Source organism: Lepidochelys kempii, chromosome 18, assembly GCF_965140265.1.
Source record: "Lepidochelys kempii isolate rLepKem1 chromosome 18, rLepKem1.hap2, whole genome shotgun sequence".
Taxonomy (NCBI): Eukaryota; Metazoa; Chordata; order Testudines; family Cheloniidae; genus Lepidochelys; species Lepidochelys kempii.
The window spans coordinates 4,441,084-4,459,555 of NC_133273.1; the positions used below are offsets into that span (position 1 = coordinate 4,441,084).

The 18,472-nt window shown below is 43.4% G+C and overlaps 1 protein-coding gene across 2 annotated transcripts; it reads right to left on the reverse strand.

Annotated features, from left to right (window-relative positions):
* Positions 1-983: 983 nt before the first annotated feature.
* YBX1 (Y-box binding protein 1) lies at positions 984-17,046 on the reverse strand. 2 transcript variants are annotated; one of them, XM_073317012.1, is made up of 7 exons: positions 16,719-17,046; positions 16,256-16,319; positions 6,968-7,001; positions 2,802-2,891; positions 2,259-2,561; positions 1,348-1,430; positions 984-1,261 (listed from the first exon to the last, which is right to left on the reverse strand). In XM_073317012.1, exons 1-7 carry the CDS (start codon positions 16,873-16,875, stop codon positions 1,015-1,017), a joined length of 978 nt encoding a protein of 325 aa, XP_073173113.1. In that variant the 5' UTR covers positions 16,876-17,046; the 3' UTR covers positions 984-1,014. The 2 variants fall into 2 exon arrangements, with proteins under 2 accessions (XP_073173113.1, XP_073173114.1); XM_073317013.1 differs by having other exon boundaries at positions 984-1,249; positions 16,719-17,043.
* Positions 17,047-18,472: the final 1,426 nt, after the last annotated feature.

Genomic DNA, 18,472 nt, shown 5'->3' on the forward strand with positions numbered 1-18,472 from the left:
ATCTAGAAGTTTAATGTACTGCTATTCTCTCCTCCAGATGAAGACTGATTCTAATGCATCTGCAATATCCCCACTAGAACATCTCCCACATGTCACTACATTGTGCTTATTGTGACCTTGTGGGAAGTGTTTCAACCAGTCTTCAGACCATCTGAAAGTGACCCTATCCAAGCCAGTTTGAGTTAATTTTTCAGTTGAGTAACTAAAATACAAAAATTAGCCCAACACTGTTCCATTCATCTACTACTTACATAATTCTACCAAAAGTCCATCAAGAATAGGGTTTATCTTTTAAAGAATTAGCAAACAATGCTGCTTTTACCTGTAGATGTTTGGTTATTTCAATATTTGTTCCATATAGTTGTAAGGTGCGACTAAGATCTCATTCACATACAATTACAACCACTCCTGCACTTACATGATTCTTATTTGCAACATACATGAGAGCTAAATATCTGCCACCAGGCTAAAGCACTGAACACATCCAAGCCTAGCCTTGTACAGGACATGGCTAAGATCCCATCTAAAATCAGAAACCTCCTGCAGCTAAGTCCCCTAGTTTATAGCTGTCCTGTTGAAAGAACTTGAACCTGCAATCTGTTACAAGACATTTTACCCAACATGTGCATTCACACCAAATCCAAATGGCAAGAAATGCATATTATAACACAGGAGTTCTCAAACTGGGGGTCAGGACCCCTCAGGGGGTTGACAAGGTTATACCTGGGGTGTCGCTAACAGTCAGCCTCCACCCAAAACCCTGCTTTACCTCCAGCATTTATAATGGTATTAAATATATTAAAAAGTGTTTTTAATTTATTAGGGGTTTGCACTCAGAGGCTTGCTATGTGAAAGGGATCACAAGTACAAGAGTGAAAACAACTGCTGTAACAGTTAAAACCTGAAGTAGGTTAGAAGTAAAAAAAGCTTCTGAAGGAACTCTATTATAGTAGAATATCTTAAACAAGAATGAGAATACCCACCCGGATGATGGTAGAGATGGTAAGCCGGCATTTACTCAGCCCCGCCCTGCTCAGCCTCGGGAGCGGACGTGTTCTCAGCTGGTGGTTCGGCTGCCTTCGTCTCTTTGCCATCTTGTGGTTTAGGGTTCTCTGGGCGTCTGCGTCGGTAGTTGAAGTTACGACGGTACCGACGTTGAGGTGGCTGCTGACCTTGGGTCTCATCCCCTTGGTTCTCTTTATCTTCTTCGTTTCCTTCCTCCCTAGGCTGTCTTTGACGAGGAGGACCCCTGAAAATCAAGCTAGGCTTTAAGGATGCACCTTCTGACCACTGTGTTCTAGCACATAAACAAAATTTCATAACATAACAAGTGGATCTGCAGCATACCTGCGAAATCGTGGTCTGTAACCCCGATACATATTCTGTCTGACCTGTCTGCCTTGTTCTCCTGCACCCTGGTTGTCAGCACCCTGAAATAATGTACATCAAGACAACTTAGCCAGCTACAAGAGCGAACGAAATCAATGGTTCTCAAGCAAGGGTCACGGGCCCGGGGGGCGGCGGGGGTTTGAAGAGAACACAAGCAGGTTTCCAGGGAGTCCTCCAAGCACGGCCAGGCATTAGATTTGCTGGGGCCCAAGGCAGAAAGCCGAAGCCCCACTGCATAGGGCTGAAGCCTGGGGTCCTGAGCCTTGCCATGCAGGGCTGAAGCCAAAGCCCAAGCAACTTAAGCTTTGTGGGGAGCCCAGGCAATTGCCCTACTTGCTACCCGCTAATGCCGGCCCTGGCTTTTGTATGCAGAAAATCAGCTGTTGTGGCACAGGCGGGCTGTGGAGTTTTTATAGCAGGTTGGGCAGGGGCCCCCTCAGGAACAAAAGGTTGAGAACCCCTGAACTAAATGACTTAAACCAACTAGTTAGAAGTCACTATTAGCCATAGTGACAGTTTGGCACACTGAATCTTTGTTGGGTAAGAGCAAAGTATCTGGTAAGCGCCAAAGAGGTCCTGGGGCACAAACTGATGCATTATGTGTGGAGTCTAGTTTAGGCGGTTACCTTTAAATAATTAAAAAACTATCTGAAAAAATAACTGATTCACATTTCATACTTAAATTATAGCATTTTTGAATTGACAGTCTGCTGGCAAACAAGATTTCTGCTCTTTAGCTCATTTGTATTGCTAAACCTTACACAGTCAAAGGAAACAAACCCAACATCCTACATATAGGTAGCTGAAAAGCCCCAACCCCTTCCATTATAAGCAAGATAGTACAGTATCAAAAGTTATACAAAAATTACCTCCACTATCTCTCCCTGCACAGGAGGGTTGGAATATTGTGGTCGACGCCCATAGGGTCTACGCATATAGTAAGGTGGGTACCGCCGCCTGCGGTAGGGACGGCGCTGTTGGGCTTGCCCTTCTGGTATGCTATCTGATCCCTCGTTCTTTTCCCCACTCTCACTGTTCTGGTAATTTTGCTGGTAATTGCGTGGAGGACCCCTACGTCGTGGATACCGTCTGTAATGGTTACGGTCTGCTGCGTATTTACTGCCTTGTACTGGAACTCCACCAGGACCTGTAACATTAGCTGCCTCTGCACCCTAAAAACAGCGTGATAGTGTTAAGTAATGATCAGAAGAGGAAAAAAAGTTACATTCTCATGCCATAACTGACTCGTAAGTAAATCACGATTAACTGAGCATACATATTGGAAAGCGAGAAAAAAATTTAACCTCCTTGAACTTGTCTCATAAGCCACCTACTAAGAAGAAGCCACCAAACACCAGCCCAAATGGCAAATCAATTTTTCTGTGAGTTTTAATATTAGAGAATATGCTCACCTTTTCACCTTCCACCACATCAAACTCCACAGTCTCTCCATCACCTACACTGCGAAGGTACTTCCTGGGGTTATTCTTCTTTATGGCAGTCTAGTAACACAATATTCCAGAATTAGCTTTAGACGCACAGTATGCAGAGATTGTAAAGATATATGAAGAGATTTCCTAGATTTTGGATGTACTTGAACATTCTGTTTTCCTTGGTAGAATGTGCTTCCTTGAACTAGAAATTCAGCAATATCAGCATATAAACTAACTTTTAGTTTCAACAGAAATATGCTAGATTTCACAGGGGAAAATGTCTAACAAAAAGTGCTTGCCCAAAACTGCCTACAGTAACATGTAAATTCAACTACAGTGGCAACATTCTAATATATCTTAAAATAATGCTACAAATATTTAAATTAATTGGAGGCAGACCTACCAGATAAGTGTCAAAAGCCACTGATACTAGCCTATGAGGGTTCCCATAAGTCTGACAATATAACAGGGCATGCAGGATTAGTACAACAAATAGCCTGCTCATGTCCAGTACTGTCAAAACAAGGAGCATGCTTGTCAGCAAGCTTTGCTCCACTTAACTGCCATGCCTTGAAGAATTAAAAAAAATGAGATAAAGCAATCAAACTGATAAAACCAAATCACTGTCAGGAATATTTTAAAAGATTCTCAATAATCAATGCTGATCTATACAAAAGAAAAAACGGTTCGCTTTGCCCCTGGAATTTGTGTATTCAGGATTCCATCACACTGTATTATTTCCCACAAAACTAAGACTACTTTAAAAAAAGCATATGGCCAAATACAGCCCCAAATTTACACTTCCAGATCAGTGGCCTTTTTTCCAAGCACTGAGCGCATTTAACTCCCACTGAAGTCACTGAAACTGTGAGAAGGATTACTTGTGGCACCTTAGAGACTAACCAATTTATTTGAGCATAAGCTTTCGTGAGCTACAGCTCACTTCATCGGATGCATACTGTGGAAAATACAGAAGATGTTTGTTTTTACACACACAAATCATGAAAAAATGGGTGTTTATCACTACAAAAGGTTTTCTCTCCCCCCACCCCACTCTCCTGCTGGTAATAGCTTATCTAAAGCGATCACTCTCCTTACAATGTGTATGATAATCAAGGTGGGCCATTTCCAGCACAAATCCAGGGTTTAACAAAAACATCGGAGGGGGGGGTGTTAGGAAAACAAGGGAAAATAGGTTACCTTGCATAATGACTTAGCCACTCCCAGTCTCTATTCAAGCCTAAGTTAATTGTATCCAATTTGCAAATGAATTCCAATTCAGCAGTCTCTCGCTGGAGTCTGGATTTGAAGTTTTCCTGTTCTAATATCGCAACTTTCATGTCTGTAATTGCGTGACCAGAGAGATTGAAGTGTTCTCCGACTGGTTTATGAATGTTATAGTTCTTGACATCTGATTTGTGTCCATTTATTCTTTTACGTAGAGACTGTCCAGTTTGACCAATGTACATGGTAGAGGGGCATTGCATGTCTGTAATTGTGAGAACTCACCTCTTTTAAAGTCAGGCCACTTATTTGGGTATCTGTGTAGCTATTTAAGTGCCCATCAGTTTGAAAATAGCTGTTATTGGATTATAAATTCTAAAACCTTTGTTACAGCTGAGAATTTGCAAGAGACACTGAAGTTTCCACAGCAGTGTTTATTCTACTATATAGTCTATTGAGGTCTAAAATTAAAGAGCATAAGCTAATGTAAAACCACACTAAGTACTACATGCAATGGTACAATTACAGTTGAGGAAAACAATTGCCTGATCTCATTTCAGTTCAAACTTGAAGACAGCCTGAAGTTGAGGCACTGCTTCCCTCTTAAATCAGTTGTAGCCACAACATTGCAAGGCTGCTTAAAAAGCTTAGTTTACACCCTGATCAGAAAAAGTGTTCAATCCTGTATTTCTGAGTATATTTTAAAATAAAGATTAGGCTGTCTAACCTTGCAACACTACAGAAACAAGCCTACAGCTTCTAACAGACTGTGCAACTACTGAAAATCCCCACGTTTTCTGGAGTCAGAAGAGATTTTTAATAAATCCTGTAAATGCTCAGTACACACTAATCCCTCACAAAACCACATTTTGTTTACCAAACACTTTTTGAGCTCAGTAGTAGAGCACAAGCATGAGAACTTCACAAAAGTGAAATAGTGCTGACAGCATCCCAGCATTTTCATGCCCCACAGGGAATGAAATCCACTGTAACAATACATTTGCAAATTTTCAGTCTACTGATCTACTGTTGTGTTGAGACGACACCAGGAGAGCCTGCTCCCCTAGTTTCTCTGCACAACTGATGCCTGAAAAGAACCCAAATTTGTAACAGGATGGGAGAGAGCTTATATCTTCCTCAAACACCTATCAAATTAGAGATTTACTTTATAAAGACAGGTTTCAGAGTAGCAGCAGTGTTAGTCTGTATTCGCAAAAAGAGAAGGAGTACTAGTGGCACCTTAGAGACTAACCAATTTATTTGAGCATAAGCTTTCATGAGCTACAGCATCCAATGAATGAGTTGTAGCTCACGAAAGCTTATGCTCAAATAAATTGGTTAGTCTAAGGTGCCACTAGTACTCCTTTTCTTCTTACCTTATAAAGTCACTGATTTTATATTTATTTCAAATTGGATCTAAACTGATTGCTAGTTACCATGTACTCACTGCCTATATTAAAAGAACACCATCAAATTACATTTAAAAAAACAAAACAAACCCTAATAACTAGCTCTCATATAGTGTTTCATCAGTATCTCTCACTTCACAATCTTAGAAGTAATTATAGAGACTGAAATTTAGTTTCAGTTTATTTTCCATTTACTTCGCTCATTTTCTAGCACTTTGCATACAGTCAAGCTTTACTATGTTCTTGATGATCAGTCATATATCCTGTTACACACTTTTTGGAAGATTTCAGGACACTCAGAAACTGACCAAAACTTACTAGTTAACCAAAAAAAATAGAAATATCACAATACACTTTCTGAAATTACTTAAAAAACAGGAAGGGTATTCTGCTCCCTTTATCATTGCAGTTAGTTTATTCCTGGCTAACTGGCCACAGAAAATAGTAAATAAGTTTTGTAAGTTGCACAAGGTTAACTGAAATACTGCTAACTTTTCAGCTGTAGTACTTATAAGTGTTATAACTTTCCTAAATTCAAGATTTTTAGCTAGAAGTATGATTTTCAGATTGCCATGGGTCCTTCAATACAATTTGAATTTTAAATAACTTATACATTTAAGTCAGGAAATATAAAACAGTACAGCTGAATCCTCACAGTTCTGTCCTCTTGGGTGTGTAGAACATGGGAATTACCATAATGCATCAGACCACCTGTCCATTTTTTCTTTTTAAACAGGTTCTACTGATTGCCCAGCATCATATTCAGAGGAAGGTGTAAAACTCCCATGCTTGTTCATTATGGAAGAGCCTGCCCTTTGGGTTGTTAGTTAATATTTAAACAGGTGTGAATTGCTTTATGCTTTAAGGGATTAAAGTTCTTATCTCAAAGATTTTAGTCAAATATAAGTGCAGGCACTCATTCGTGTAAGCAGTTTTCAAATCCTACTAAGCTTTCATGAATACCTTGCACCAGCAAGTTCCACAACTTAAATGCTGTGAATTTTCCATTTATTCTTACAGTTTCTAACTGATGACAGAATTTTACTTCTCCCCCCATGACTACTTTTAATAGCTTCATGAAGGACAGTCAAACATTTATTTGGATTTTTAATTTTTTTTTTTTGCTAGTTCTCCTTTATCCTTTTGAAAATTCTTCAAAAATATCTTAACAGATTAAAGGAAGAAGCGTACACTTGCACATAATGAGGTTTTCAAGTTAAGTATAAAATATGTAAATATAAAACTGTCCAGGCATGAAAAATATAGGATTACAATGGAGACTGTTTGGCAACCTTAACTATACGGATGTACTACTTGTACCCACAGAATGAAAATCCATGGTGTTAAGGCAGATGACCTTGGAGAACTAAGATTTCTTCAGTGAACACAGCATCTAATATGCTCCCCCTCCCTTCAGTTAAGCTTCAACTCGTACAGTTCACCAAGTCAGCATAATAAGCTTTAGTTCTAAAAAGAGGTATCTGCACTACCACCTGCAGAAAAGTAACTCACCTGGTGTACAAACACATCTTCCTTGGTGTCATTCCTGCAATACAAAAAAAAAATTCAGATTCAGAAGGGTGTGGTGAACAAAACCAACACATTTTCTAGACTCACTAATGTTTGGCATGGGGCCAAATGCTAACCTGAGGTACTGCCAAAGACCACATTGGCTATCAGTACAGTAACTCCTCACTTAACATTGTCTGGGTTAACATTGTTATGTCACTGATCTATTAGAGAACATGCTTGTTTAAAGTTGCACAATGCTCCCTTATAACGTTGTTTGGCAGCCGCCAGTTTTGTCTACTGCTTGCAGGAAGACCAGCCCGTTGGAGATAGCTGGTGTAGGCTTGGAACCAGGGTGGGCCGGCAGCCCCGCAGCAGGCTATGAATTGCCAGGCAATTCAGGTGTCCATCCCCTCACTGCCGTGTGCTGCTCCTGCCCTCTGCCTTGGAGCTATTCCCAGGAGCCTCCTGCTTGGGAGGGTGGGGGGGCAGAGCTGATGTCAGGGTGTCCCACCTTCCCCCATTCCTGTACCCTGTCTCCACAGGGCAGAGGGGCACACAACAGGGCTCAGGACAGAGGGAGCTTGCTGGCAGCAGCTGCTGTCTCAACTTGCTGATCTACTTAAAAAGGCGTGGGGTCAGCGTACTTAAAGGGGCAATGCGAGTCTCTCCTTCACACAGGGTGTGTGCGCACGTCTCTCTCTCTCACACAGACGTAAGCCCCAGCATTTTGGAAAGTGCAGGGAGTGGTGCACTCCAGTGGGATAGCGTGGGTTCATCATAACATTCAGTCTCCACAGGGAACATTTGCAGACACTGCCATGTGTCTGTTGTGTCTCCTCCCTTCATTCCTACTGCCTTGTAGAGTGTGAGGCTACATTAACAATGTGTTAACCCTTGAGGTCTTAGCTAAGGGCTAGTTCATCAGTTAGCAACAAGGCATTCCCTTGGAAATACTCCACCCTCTGACTCCACCACCTTAACCAAGTTTCACAATTGTCATTGTTGTGTACAGTATTAAATTGTTTGTTTAAAACTTATACTGTCCCTGTGTATATATAATGTCTTTTGTCCGGCGAAAAAAATTTCCCTGGAACCTAACACCCCCTATTTACATTAATTCTTCTGGAGAAACTGGATTCGCTTAAAGTAGCATTTTTCAGGAACATAACTATGTTAAGCGAGGAGTCACTGTATGTGATGTCCCTACCCCTTAACTGCATTCTAGTGTTCAAATTAAAAGGATATCAACCCAAGTGCCATATTTTGAACACCCTACCCCACTTCAATTTTCTGTAACTAAAAAGTTGGCAAGAAACATGAGGTTGTTGGGAGTTTAAGTGTTTGCCAGCACTAACTCATCAGGTTAAGCAGGGAGAAGTAGATAAATTGATATCCCTTTACACACAGGAAGCATAAAGTGGCAAATATTTTTGAAAAAAGAAAACATTTTGAAGACATACTAAGTAAAAGAGTGCTTTAAAAATATCTGATAAGTCAATTTCAAAGAGTTCAAGCATACAAGGTGCTTTAGTTAAAAAGTAGGCACACTAGGCCTTAGAGATCTCTCAACAAAATCATTCCTTCCCTTTACTCTTGTGTGTTCACACTGCCCTCTACCTCATGCTCTTTCAATCACTTCACACAAAGTTTATCTCCCTCCTACCCCTCCATAATGCATAACTCAGTTGGTTTTTCCCTCCACTTCCTTTCCAACCCCCCTGCAGTTCACTAGTTTCCTAACAGATAGCATTTCTCTCCCCACTCCCACTCAGGTCCAAAGGAGATATGGCGAGGAGAACTGGAGGGAATTTTAGCATGGTAATGGTTAAAATCAATCATTTCTGGTAGTGCCCCAGTGTCTAGATACTTTCCAACAAAGATCACAGTGCTTTTCCCAGCAAGCTCACAATCCTCAGAAAAAGAGGAGCATGATTAAGCTGATGACTGGCCATGTCATCTTAATACAGAGTTACTGTTATTTAACTAAAATAGAATTTATCTGCTATTCCCAATTACTCACGATTTTCATTGCCAGCTAGTTCTCTCACAGGTTACATCAATGGTGGGTCTTTCAGGAAAACCTGAATGTAGAGGCTAATGGCCTTGTCGATCAGATCAGGGAAAACATTCAGTACACAGGGGTTGCACAGAAGACAGCATAAGCCATTTGTATGGTGGCAAACGGATAGACAAGGTAGCATCAATGTAGAAAAGGCACACTACCTATTCAACTTTATTTAGTTTTGCATTTGCCACCCCACTCCCCCTTTATTTCATGAGTCTTTATGGACAGTGAATGATAGCACTAGTCAAAGCTCCTCCCTAGACATGAGTGTGCTGCCCTTCAGATAAAGTAGTATGTTAAATTTGCAGTGGGGAGGCATTTCAAACACTATTCAAAGGAACCTAAAGAAATCAGAAATATGGGAAGACACTAAAAGATCTGATCTGGACAACCAAGTCATCGAATCACAGAATATCAGGGTTGAATGGGACCTCAGGAGGTCATCTAGTCCAACCCCCTGCTCAAAGCAGGACCAATCCCCAATTTTTTCCCCAGATCCCTAAATGGCCCCCTCAAGGATTGAGCCCACAACCCTAGGTTTAACAGGCCAATGCTCAAACTACAGGGGGAGGGATAGCTCAGTATGTCAATACATCTGCAAAAACCCCAAAGCAATATTCAGTAGAAAGGAGTCACTTCAGAAGCTGTAATGAAAGTGCACAAGTAAGATCTGAACATGTACTGCAATACAGCAGCAAATAAAGCCACTTCAATGTCTGTTCTGCAGTCAAGAGACACAGTCACTGCAAGGAGGGAGTAGTCTTAATACAACTCATGTGATTTCATCTAAAACTGAAATGTGATGTAAGGAATGATAACCAAGTGTACACTAATGTATCACCACTGTTACAATCACTAATGTATCACCATTACTGTGCAACTGCATTGTCTAATAGAGTATGCCATGTAAGGTATCAATAGAAAAAATATGATTTATTAAGTACAATAATTCTGTTTATATGCATCTTTGTGGCTGAAGTTATGAATACTGGCTATGCATTTCTATCAAACATGTTGTGTTCCTGAGTTACACCTCGCCCCACCCAATAAATTTACATCAAGGGTAGCCAGTTATGTGTTGATAGTTCATTAAGAACACTCAACTCTCAGGAGGGGCCCATTGAAAAAAACTCATCCCACGCAGTAAGTTTTCTTTACCAACGGCTGCCCCCTGCAATTCAGCAAACCACGTAAGGACACGTGACCTAAGACGGCATCTTTTACCATTAACTTTTCATGCTCATGTGACCCTGGACTCCATATCAGGCCATTAACTTTCCATGCACGGGGGTTAGGCTATAAATTGCAAGCCGTAACATCACTGCTGTCTCTTCATCTCCTGCTTTGCATATCTGGAATGGATTTCTAACAAGGAAGCTTAAAACAGGGAACTGAATGATCCCCAATCTGTTTGGGTGAATCCATACCTTTTACAAGATGGCAGATCTACATCACTGCTATCATAGGCACCAGCTTCCTCCAGTCCCAAGGGTGCTCAACCCCTGCTCTGCCCCAGACCCTAACTCCACCCGAACCTCAAGCCCCACCCTTCCTGCCCCCACCTCATCTCTTCCCATCCAGTTCCATCCCTCCATGAGCATGCCACATCCCCTCTTCTCCCCCTCCCTCCCACATGCCACTGAACAGCTAATTGCAATGGGCAGTTGGCACTGAGGGGGAAGAGAGGGAGCTGGTGGCCAGTGCATGCTCAGCACCCACTAATTTTTTCTCATAGGTGCTCCAGCCCTGGAGCACCCATGGAGTCTGCGCCTATGACCCTGACCTGCAATCTCTGAAATCAACTGTAATGCATCTGTTTCCTTAGCCATTTATAACTTTTTTATATGTGTATTATTAAATCTTTAGCTGTTAGTTACTAAAGGGTTGACTCTAAGAGTGACTTTTGGGTAATATACTGACCTGGTCCCTTGGGATTGGAAGAACTTTATATGAGATGAATCTGGTTTTCAGTAACCTCTCAGAGTCCAATTGTATGGGTGGTGAGCCAAGTGCTGGAATGCCTAAGTGGACTTGTTTTTGTCTTGTTAACCACTGTTCTGATACAGGAGCACATCTTGTCACTGGCTTGGTGAACTCTAAAGACAGACTGACCACTAGTTTGAGATGTGTCTGCCCTGTTTCTCAGCAGTCTGTCCTGAGTTGGGCATTCTCAGCTGTGACCACCTTAGGCACTGTGATATGAAATACTTAGTATTTTTAGAGCATCTAATAAACTTAACTTTAGTGACCACTTGTGGTCATAATTTACATCACACTGATCTCCAATATTATACTGATGCTACGTATGGGTGTAGAACCATTTTTATTATATAGCAACTGTGAGAAAAACACACTCTGTGGACAAATATGACAGTTCATGATGCTATTCCTTGGGAGTGTTGTGAGCTTCAGGGGTTAATGGAGCAGGAAAACTGAAACTGAGAACATCTAGGAAGAGCACTGCACTGTAAGCCTCTTTACTGTTTCAGTAGGCAGAGAAAAAGTCACAACACACCACAGCCTCCAGGAGCACAAGCACTTTCACCTTACCAACAGTTAGTGATGCTTCAAGTTAATAAGATACCTATTGGCCAGAAGATATGAAACCTTCAAGCAGGGTCCCAGGACAAGATCCTTCTAGAAATCCCAGAACCTCATCTCTTCCCAATTGCTGAGATGACAGCCTTCTCAAAGCACTGCCCCAGGATCATAGTGCTGAATTCTCATATTCACCAGCCAAAGTCATTTGTGCCTACTTCTGGCAAGATTAACACCCACAGTTGGCTTTGAAATATGCAACAGCTGCCTATTTGGCTTGAGATGATCTAGAATTCCCCCAGTCACCTTAAAGGAAGATCGCAGTGAACTGAAAGTTAACTGCCTTAGGGTCAAACAGGATCACAATCCTCAGGCATGTGCATAAGTGTATACAAGATCAGGGTCAAAAATCACTACAAAGAATTTAAAACAGATTCCTAAAGTTCAAAGTGCAGTACACTTCTCTGGATTGCCATTCCTCAGACCATCTAATCCAATATCCTGTCAGTGGCTAGTTCCAAATGCTTCACAAGAAGCCACAAGAAATTCAGTAGCTGACAGTTAATATAATCTCCCCTTGGGGAAAATTTCTTCCTAACCCACTGCTTTGAAGTTTGCTCACCCTGAAGTATAAGATTTATATCCTTATAAAAGTTTTTTGCAAATCCTAATGTAATTCTAAATCTGCTAATTATCCATATAAACATTAATACTTTAACTCCTAAAATAACTACCTCAAGTGGTATTATCTGGCAATGAGACCAAGTTAATTATCATAGAATATCAGAGTTGGAAGGGACCCCAGAAGGTCATCTAGTCCAACCCCCTGCTCGAAGCAGGACCAATTCCCAGTTAAATCATCCCAGCCAGGGCTTTGTCAAGCCTGACCTTAAAAACCTCTAAGGAAGGAGATTCTACCACCTCCCTAGGTAACGCATTCCAGTGTTTCACCACCCTCATAGTGAAAAAGTTTTTCCTAATATCCAATCTAAACCTCCCCCACTGCAACTTGAGACCATTACTCCTCGTTCTGTCATCTGCTACCATTGAGAACAGTCTAGAGCCATCCCCTTTAGAACCCCCTTTCAGGTAGTTGAAAGCAGCTATCAAATCCTCCCTCATTCTTCTCTTCTCCAGGCTAAACAATCCCAGCTCCCTCAGCCTCTCCTCATAAGTCATGTGTTCTAGACCCCTAATCATTTTTGTTGCCCTTCGCTGGACTCTCTCCAATTTATCCACATCCTTCTTGTAGTGTGGGGCCCAAAACTGGACACAGTACTCCAGATGAGGCCTCACCAATGTCAAATAGAGGGGAACGATCACGTCCCTCGATCTGATCGCTATGCCCCTACTTATACATCCCAAAATGCCATTGGCCTTCTTGGCAACAAGGGCACACTGCTGACCCATATCCAGCTTCTCATCCACTGTCACCCCTAGGTCCTTTTCCGCAGAACTGCTGCCTAGCCATTCGGCCCCTAGTCTGTAGCGGTGCATTGGATTCTTCCGTCCTAAGTGCAGGACCCTGCACTTATCCTTATTGAACCTCATCAGATTTCTTTTGGCCCCACAATTATGCATTGTGTAAACAAATTTTACAATTTTAAACTTCTCTTTTGGTATAATCTGAAGTCGCCTTGTGTTTTTGTTAAAAGTCTGAGTACTCTGTTTGCGTTCTCTAGACCATTAATTATGGTGTACATCTCCTCTTTGCACTACACAATCCAGATACTGTTTAGAAGTGGCACTTTCTTACTTAAGAGGTCTATTCCCTGTGGGTATTCAAAGTAAATTCTATGGAGTTCCAAATACATCATCAGATACATGTGCAACCCCATTTGAGGCAATGGGGCAACCTCTGTCATTGAAGACCTAATTGCTGTTATAACAGAGAAACATTTGATAAGATCCTTAGAACCCAAGATGACACTGCAGAGTAAAACACTAAATATAAAATAGACAGCCATACTGTCATTAAGCTAACATATATTTGCATCAAAACCGGATGATCAGAGTTACAAAAACAAAATCTGCAATTAAATACAAGCAATAGCTGAAGTGCTCTGTTTATGAAATGTTTTTCTTACAGTAAACGAGAGATCCCAGAAAGAACAGTCTTGTTCTAAGAGTTGTGGAAATGTCATGAAGTTCCTAGTTTTTGCAACTTTAACCTTCCTGTCTTGGTAACATGTGATCATGCGGGGTTTCTCATTAAACTAGCAGCTCCAGGGACGAAGAAGCTGCCCAATTCATATTAGTTAGTTAAAAGGCATCTGAATGTTCAGAATATTATGTGCTGTAATTTCCTTGATTAACTTACATTTTCTTTTTAAGTGAAATTTTCTTTAATGAATGTAGTTGTAAATACTTTCCCTACAAGTAGAATGTATAACCCACTGTTTTGAACTTGCAACGGTCAAGAGTTCCTAGCACTTACAATTTAAACAGCTATTCCTTGGTCTGGTGTTTAAGATTCAGCCACAGAATTAAAAGGCTGTACATAAGAAGTGTTTTACACTTGAACTATAGGAATGCCCAGACATTTAAATGATACATGTGCAAAACCAATTAAACATAATCTACTAGACCTTTTACATGATCCAGCCAATTTTATGAATGAACACATCAGAGCCTACACCTGCGCCCTCCTGGATAAATAAGGAATTCAAAGTAGTTTGCTTTGTCAACACTAGTTCCTACATATCCTATTAAGAAAAATTAGAGCAAAAACAATTGGGAGTGTTGGGAGGAAAAATGAGACAATAACCTGTTAGGATGTCAAAAAGTGGTATGGTGCAGAAGTGTGTGCTCTAGTTCACTAAGAGGAGTAAATAAACATCTTATTTATACAATAAAACTAACTGTTGTCTATTATAATTGCTCATTGTGTTATTTCACATTACCCTATTGGGGAGGGCAGGTATTCTGAGACTCTCAGATAACGCAGGTTCTACTGTACACCTTTCAAAGCAATACATGGATTAACAACATAGTTATTCTCTTTGCCTCCATATTACTGCTCTAAGGGCTCTTTGCAAGCTCTGTTTGCAAAACACCCACTGACTTCAATGAGAGTCCTACACGCAGAAGGCTTCCAGAATTGAGCTGTAAAGGAACTTGGCATCTTATTAAAATGCAACCAGCATTTAAGCACCTCTACTGAGTCACGGCTAGAGATTCCATCTCAAGTATTAACAAACATAGCTCTTATTAAAATAATCCAAGATACAAGGAATACTTTAAATTAGTATATTTTAAAAAACTGGAAGTAGCTCATTTTCTGATAGCGAACACTTTAGAAAATATAGCTGGTCTTTTTAAAATTCATTCAGAAAACTCCTTATGCTCATTTTTAATCTAATGAGGTATTTTTACAGGAGACTTCTCAGTTAGTCTCCCTTTCTAACTGACAACACAGAGCAAACAGTGAAAATGGAATTTACACAAAGTGTTGTCAAATGGAGAAAAAAATTCTAATTTGTTAGACATCTTAGAAGTTCCCTGCAACAGGTTTAAAACAGATCATTTAAAAATTATCTAACTTTGCATAGAAGGGCAAACTGAACGAGTTTAAAAAATAAAACTATTGACCAGACCATTTTACTAAGTGTACTCTTTGTAGTTCAGTTAGCATTGATACGCTCCGTTTTTGTTCTAGAAGTGACATTTCTGAGAGTGGTGTAATTAAAAATGAAACTAGGTTCAGTATAAATTACTATGCTTATAGTCAAATGACTTTCAAAAATACCAATGCAAGTATCAATACCTAATGCAAAACAGTTACTAAGGTTTATCACTTTTGTACATTTAAACACAGCTTAGAATCAAAAAAGTATTAACACAGGGCATGAACCTGTTTTACATTTAAACCTCATCTCAAAGGATCAAAGACACAAATCACTACATATGAAAATCAACTACCTCCAACACTGACTAAATATCCCTGTTAAAACCACTTTACTGAAAACTCTGCAAGAGAACAAAAGTGGAATACAGAGGGGATACCTGCATTAACAACTTACCACTTCTGTGAAAAGCCCCATGAGACAGAGTGATCAGGTCACACCTGATCCACACACATTATTCCCTACAGCTCCCAAAAATGTTATTGAAACTGTAACTACACTTGGGTCCAATGTTTGTTTGGAAATATCCAGAACATCAGCCAAAACAACACTTGCAGACAAGCGTCTTGCCACATACCAAAGGAGGACGCTGTGATGACAGCCCACTGCTCTAGTCCTGCTGTCCTGAGGGAAAGCAGGCAGGGACACAGGGAATTACTATGATTGGATTTCTTACCTGGTTTGGTGGAAAACTAAAGACAGAAAAATGTGAAAGAATAAACCTAATGTGAGTAGTGTTGGGAAGAAAAAAAGCCATGACTACAATGTACTTGAATAGTCAAAACGTCTCCCTGGGGAAGTTCTGCAGCAGCCACCAAACCCACCAACCCAGTCTCAGTCCATTCCCCAGGCTAGTCATCTCAGCACTAAGCCACTTGAAAAGCTTCGTAAAGACTCATCTGAAAGCCAGTAGATGTGTCAGATGAGGCCTGGTCAGCGAACAGAGTGACAGATACAGTGACTCTGTCTAAAGTGTTCCCACGGTCCCCACCCAGCTCTCAGGACACCATCCCGCCCCTGAACGCCTGGTCAGCGAGCACATGGCACCTCCTTCCTCACCTGTTGATGAAACCGTAGCCGTTTCTTACGTTGAACCATTTTACTGTTCCCAAAACCTTCGTTGCTGAAAGAAAAAACCGAACATGTCACATGACGCATCGCCCCCATCTCCGGGCAGCTGAGCCAGTGAGACGGGCTCGGCCCCCTCCCCACCGGCCGGACCCTTCGGCCAGCGCACTCCAGGACGGCCAGGCCTCACGGAGCGTTGCGCGCTGGGGTCCCGGGAGGGCACGTGGCTAAGTGGGTCTCACACAAAGGCCACGCGTGGCGGACATTTTGAGTCTCTCCGCGCCAGCCCCGCCCCATCCACCGCCGCACGCGGGGCCCAACGACTCAGGCGGCGCGCGGGGCCTAACGGCCACTGCGCGCGCACCAGGAAGGGGTCTCGCGCCTTCCTGTGGGGGAGGAGAGATGACGCCCACAGACCCCTCCCCTTTAGCCCCTCCACATCACCCCCCCTCACCGATGACCTTCTTGTCCCCGCCGGCGGGGGGCGCCGCCGAGGCCAGGCCGCTGCCACCGTTGCCGGTGCCGCCGTTGGGTTTGGACTCGGCGGGGGCGGTGGGGGCCGCCGCGGGGAGAGGGGCGGCGGGCGGTTGGGTCTCGGCCTCGCTGCTCATGGCGGCGGCTGTTCGGTGCGGACGGTGGTGGTGACTGGCTGTTGCGCCGCCTCCCGCGGTGTGATGGTGACTGGGGCCGGCCGTGGGGGGGGCTGCTCCCTGCTCCGGGCTCGCTGGGCTCCGCTCTCCGCTCCCGATACCGATCGAACTGACCACAATGGCGGCCCGCACCGGCTAGCCACCCCGCATGCACCGCCCACTAGCTCATTCACTGGCTGCGGAGCTTGACCGTCACGCGACGTGCAAACTCATTGGCTTCTAAAAATCCGCCCACGCGGTCACTGACGCACCCATTGGATACGGCGCCTGCCCCTCATCGAACGCTCTCAGTTATTGGGTGCTTCTATCCCGCACACACAGCTCGCTAACATCTATTGGCCGCAGAGCCGGCCTCTCATATAACGCGCACACCCATTGGCTGTACGAATCAGCGCCGCCGGGCCTTTTTTTCGGCCAGTTTCATTACTCCTCCCTTGCGGAGCGTGATTGGTGCAGCAGCGCCGCTGGTTCCGCCGCCTGGAGAAGGCCGGGGTGGGAGAGCGCTGGGTTACAGCAGGGGGTGGGGAGCCGGCGGCCCGCAGCACGTGCCCTGGCTTGCACTGGTTTCAGAGCAGCAGCCCTGTTAGTCTGTATGTGCAGAAAGAACAGGAGGACTCGTGGCGCCTCAGGGACTAGCCAATTTATTGGAGCAGAAGCTTTGTGAGCTAGAGCTCACTGGTGTTCCCCTGGGGCTGCCCTGCTCCCTGGCCAGTCTGCGGGGAAGGGGCCTGGCTTTCCTTTAGGTGGGAAACAGCTGGGTCTGTGTGAGCGCTGGGCGCCTGGCTGGGATAGGGCGTGCAGGTGGGGGTACCTAGGGCCTACAGAGACCCCCCCCCCCGGGTGTCCCCCAGCCCGGCACAGAGACGCCCCCCACCCCAGGGTGTTCACCAGCCTCACGCCGGTCCGATGCCGTTCACACACGCGTCGCTGAGGGCCCTGCTGCGACTCTGGGCAGTTCGGCATCAGGCCTTGTTTACGCTGGCGTATTATAGCTCTGAAAAAACACCCCTCTGAGCAATGCAAGTTTCAGCGCTGTAAAGTGGCAGCGTAGACAGTGCACCAGCAGGAGCTACTCTCCTCCTGGGCGTGGGTTTTTTACAGCGCTGGGGAGCGACTACATAGCCACATTAAAGCACTGCCATGAAGAGACACCCTCAGTCCACTCTGAGGCGACTCCCCTGAGGCATGAGCACTTCCTCCAGGCTTGGAAGGGAGGTGGTTTCCGTAACGAGGTCGAATGTGGCTTCAGATGGGATGTCAGGCCACGGTAGAGGCTGGTGTTGGCAGTGGAATCTGAGACCTAGACTGTGAGCATCAGGACTAGGTTGACGCAAGTGCTTTTGCAGCACATGTAGCATGCATCCAACTGTTGTGTGCTCTAGGAGATGGAAGTTGTTTTGGACCTCACTTTTGCATTTGGCATATAAATCATAGAATCTCAGGGTTGGAAGGGACCGCAGGAGGTCATCTAGTCCAACCCCCTGCTCAAAACAGGACCAATCCCCAACTAAATCATCCCAGCCAGGGCTTTGTCAAGCCTGACCTTAAAAACCTCAAA

What these genes read in the sequence shown, in the direction of transcription:
- YBX1 (XM_073317012.1), bottom strand. Translation starts at nt 16,875, where the DNA reads ATGAGCAGCGAGGCCGAGACCCAACCGCCCGCCGCCCCTCTCCCCGCG. An exon ending in GGCTACGGTTTCATCAACAG is followed by an intron (nt 7,002 to 16,255) that starts GTGAGGAAGGAG and finishes TTTGTATTGCAG; the next exon opens with GAATGACACCAAGGAAGATG. An exon ending in ATGTGGTGGAAGGTGAAAAG is followed by an intron (nt 2,562 to 2,801) that starts GTGAGCATATTC and finishes CGCTGTTTTTAG; the next exon opens with GGTGCAGAGGCAGCTAATGT.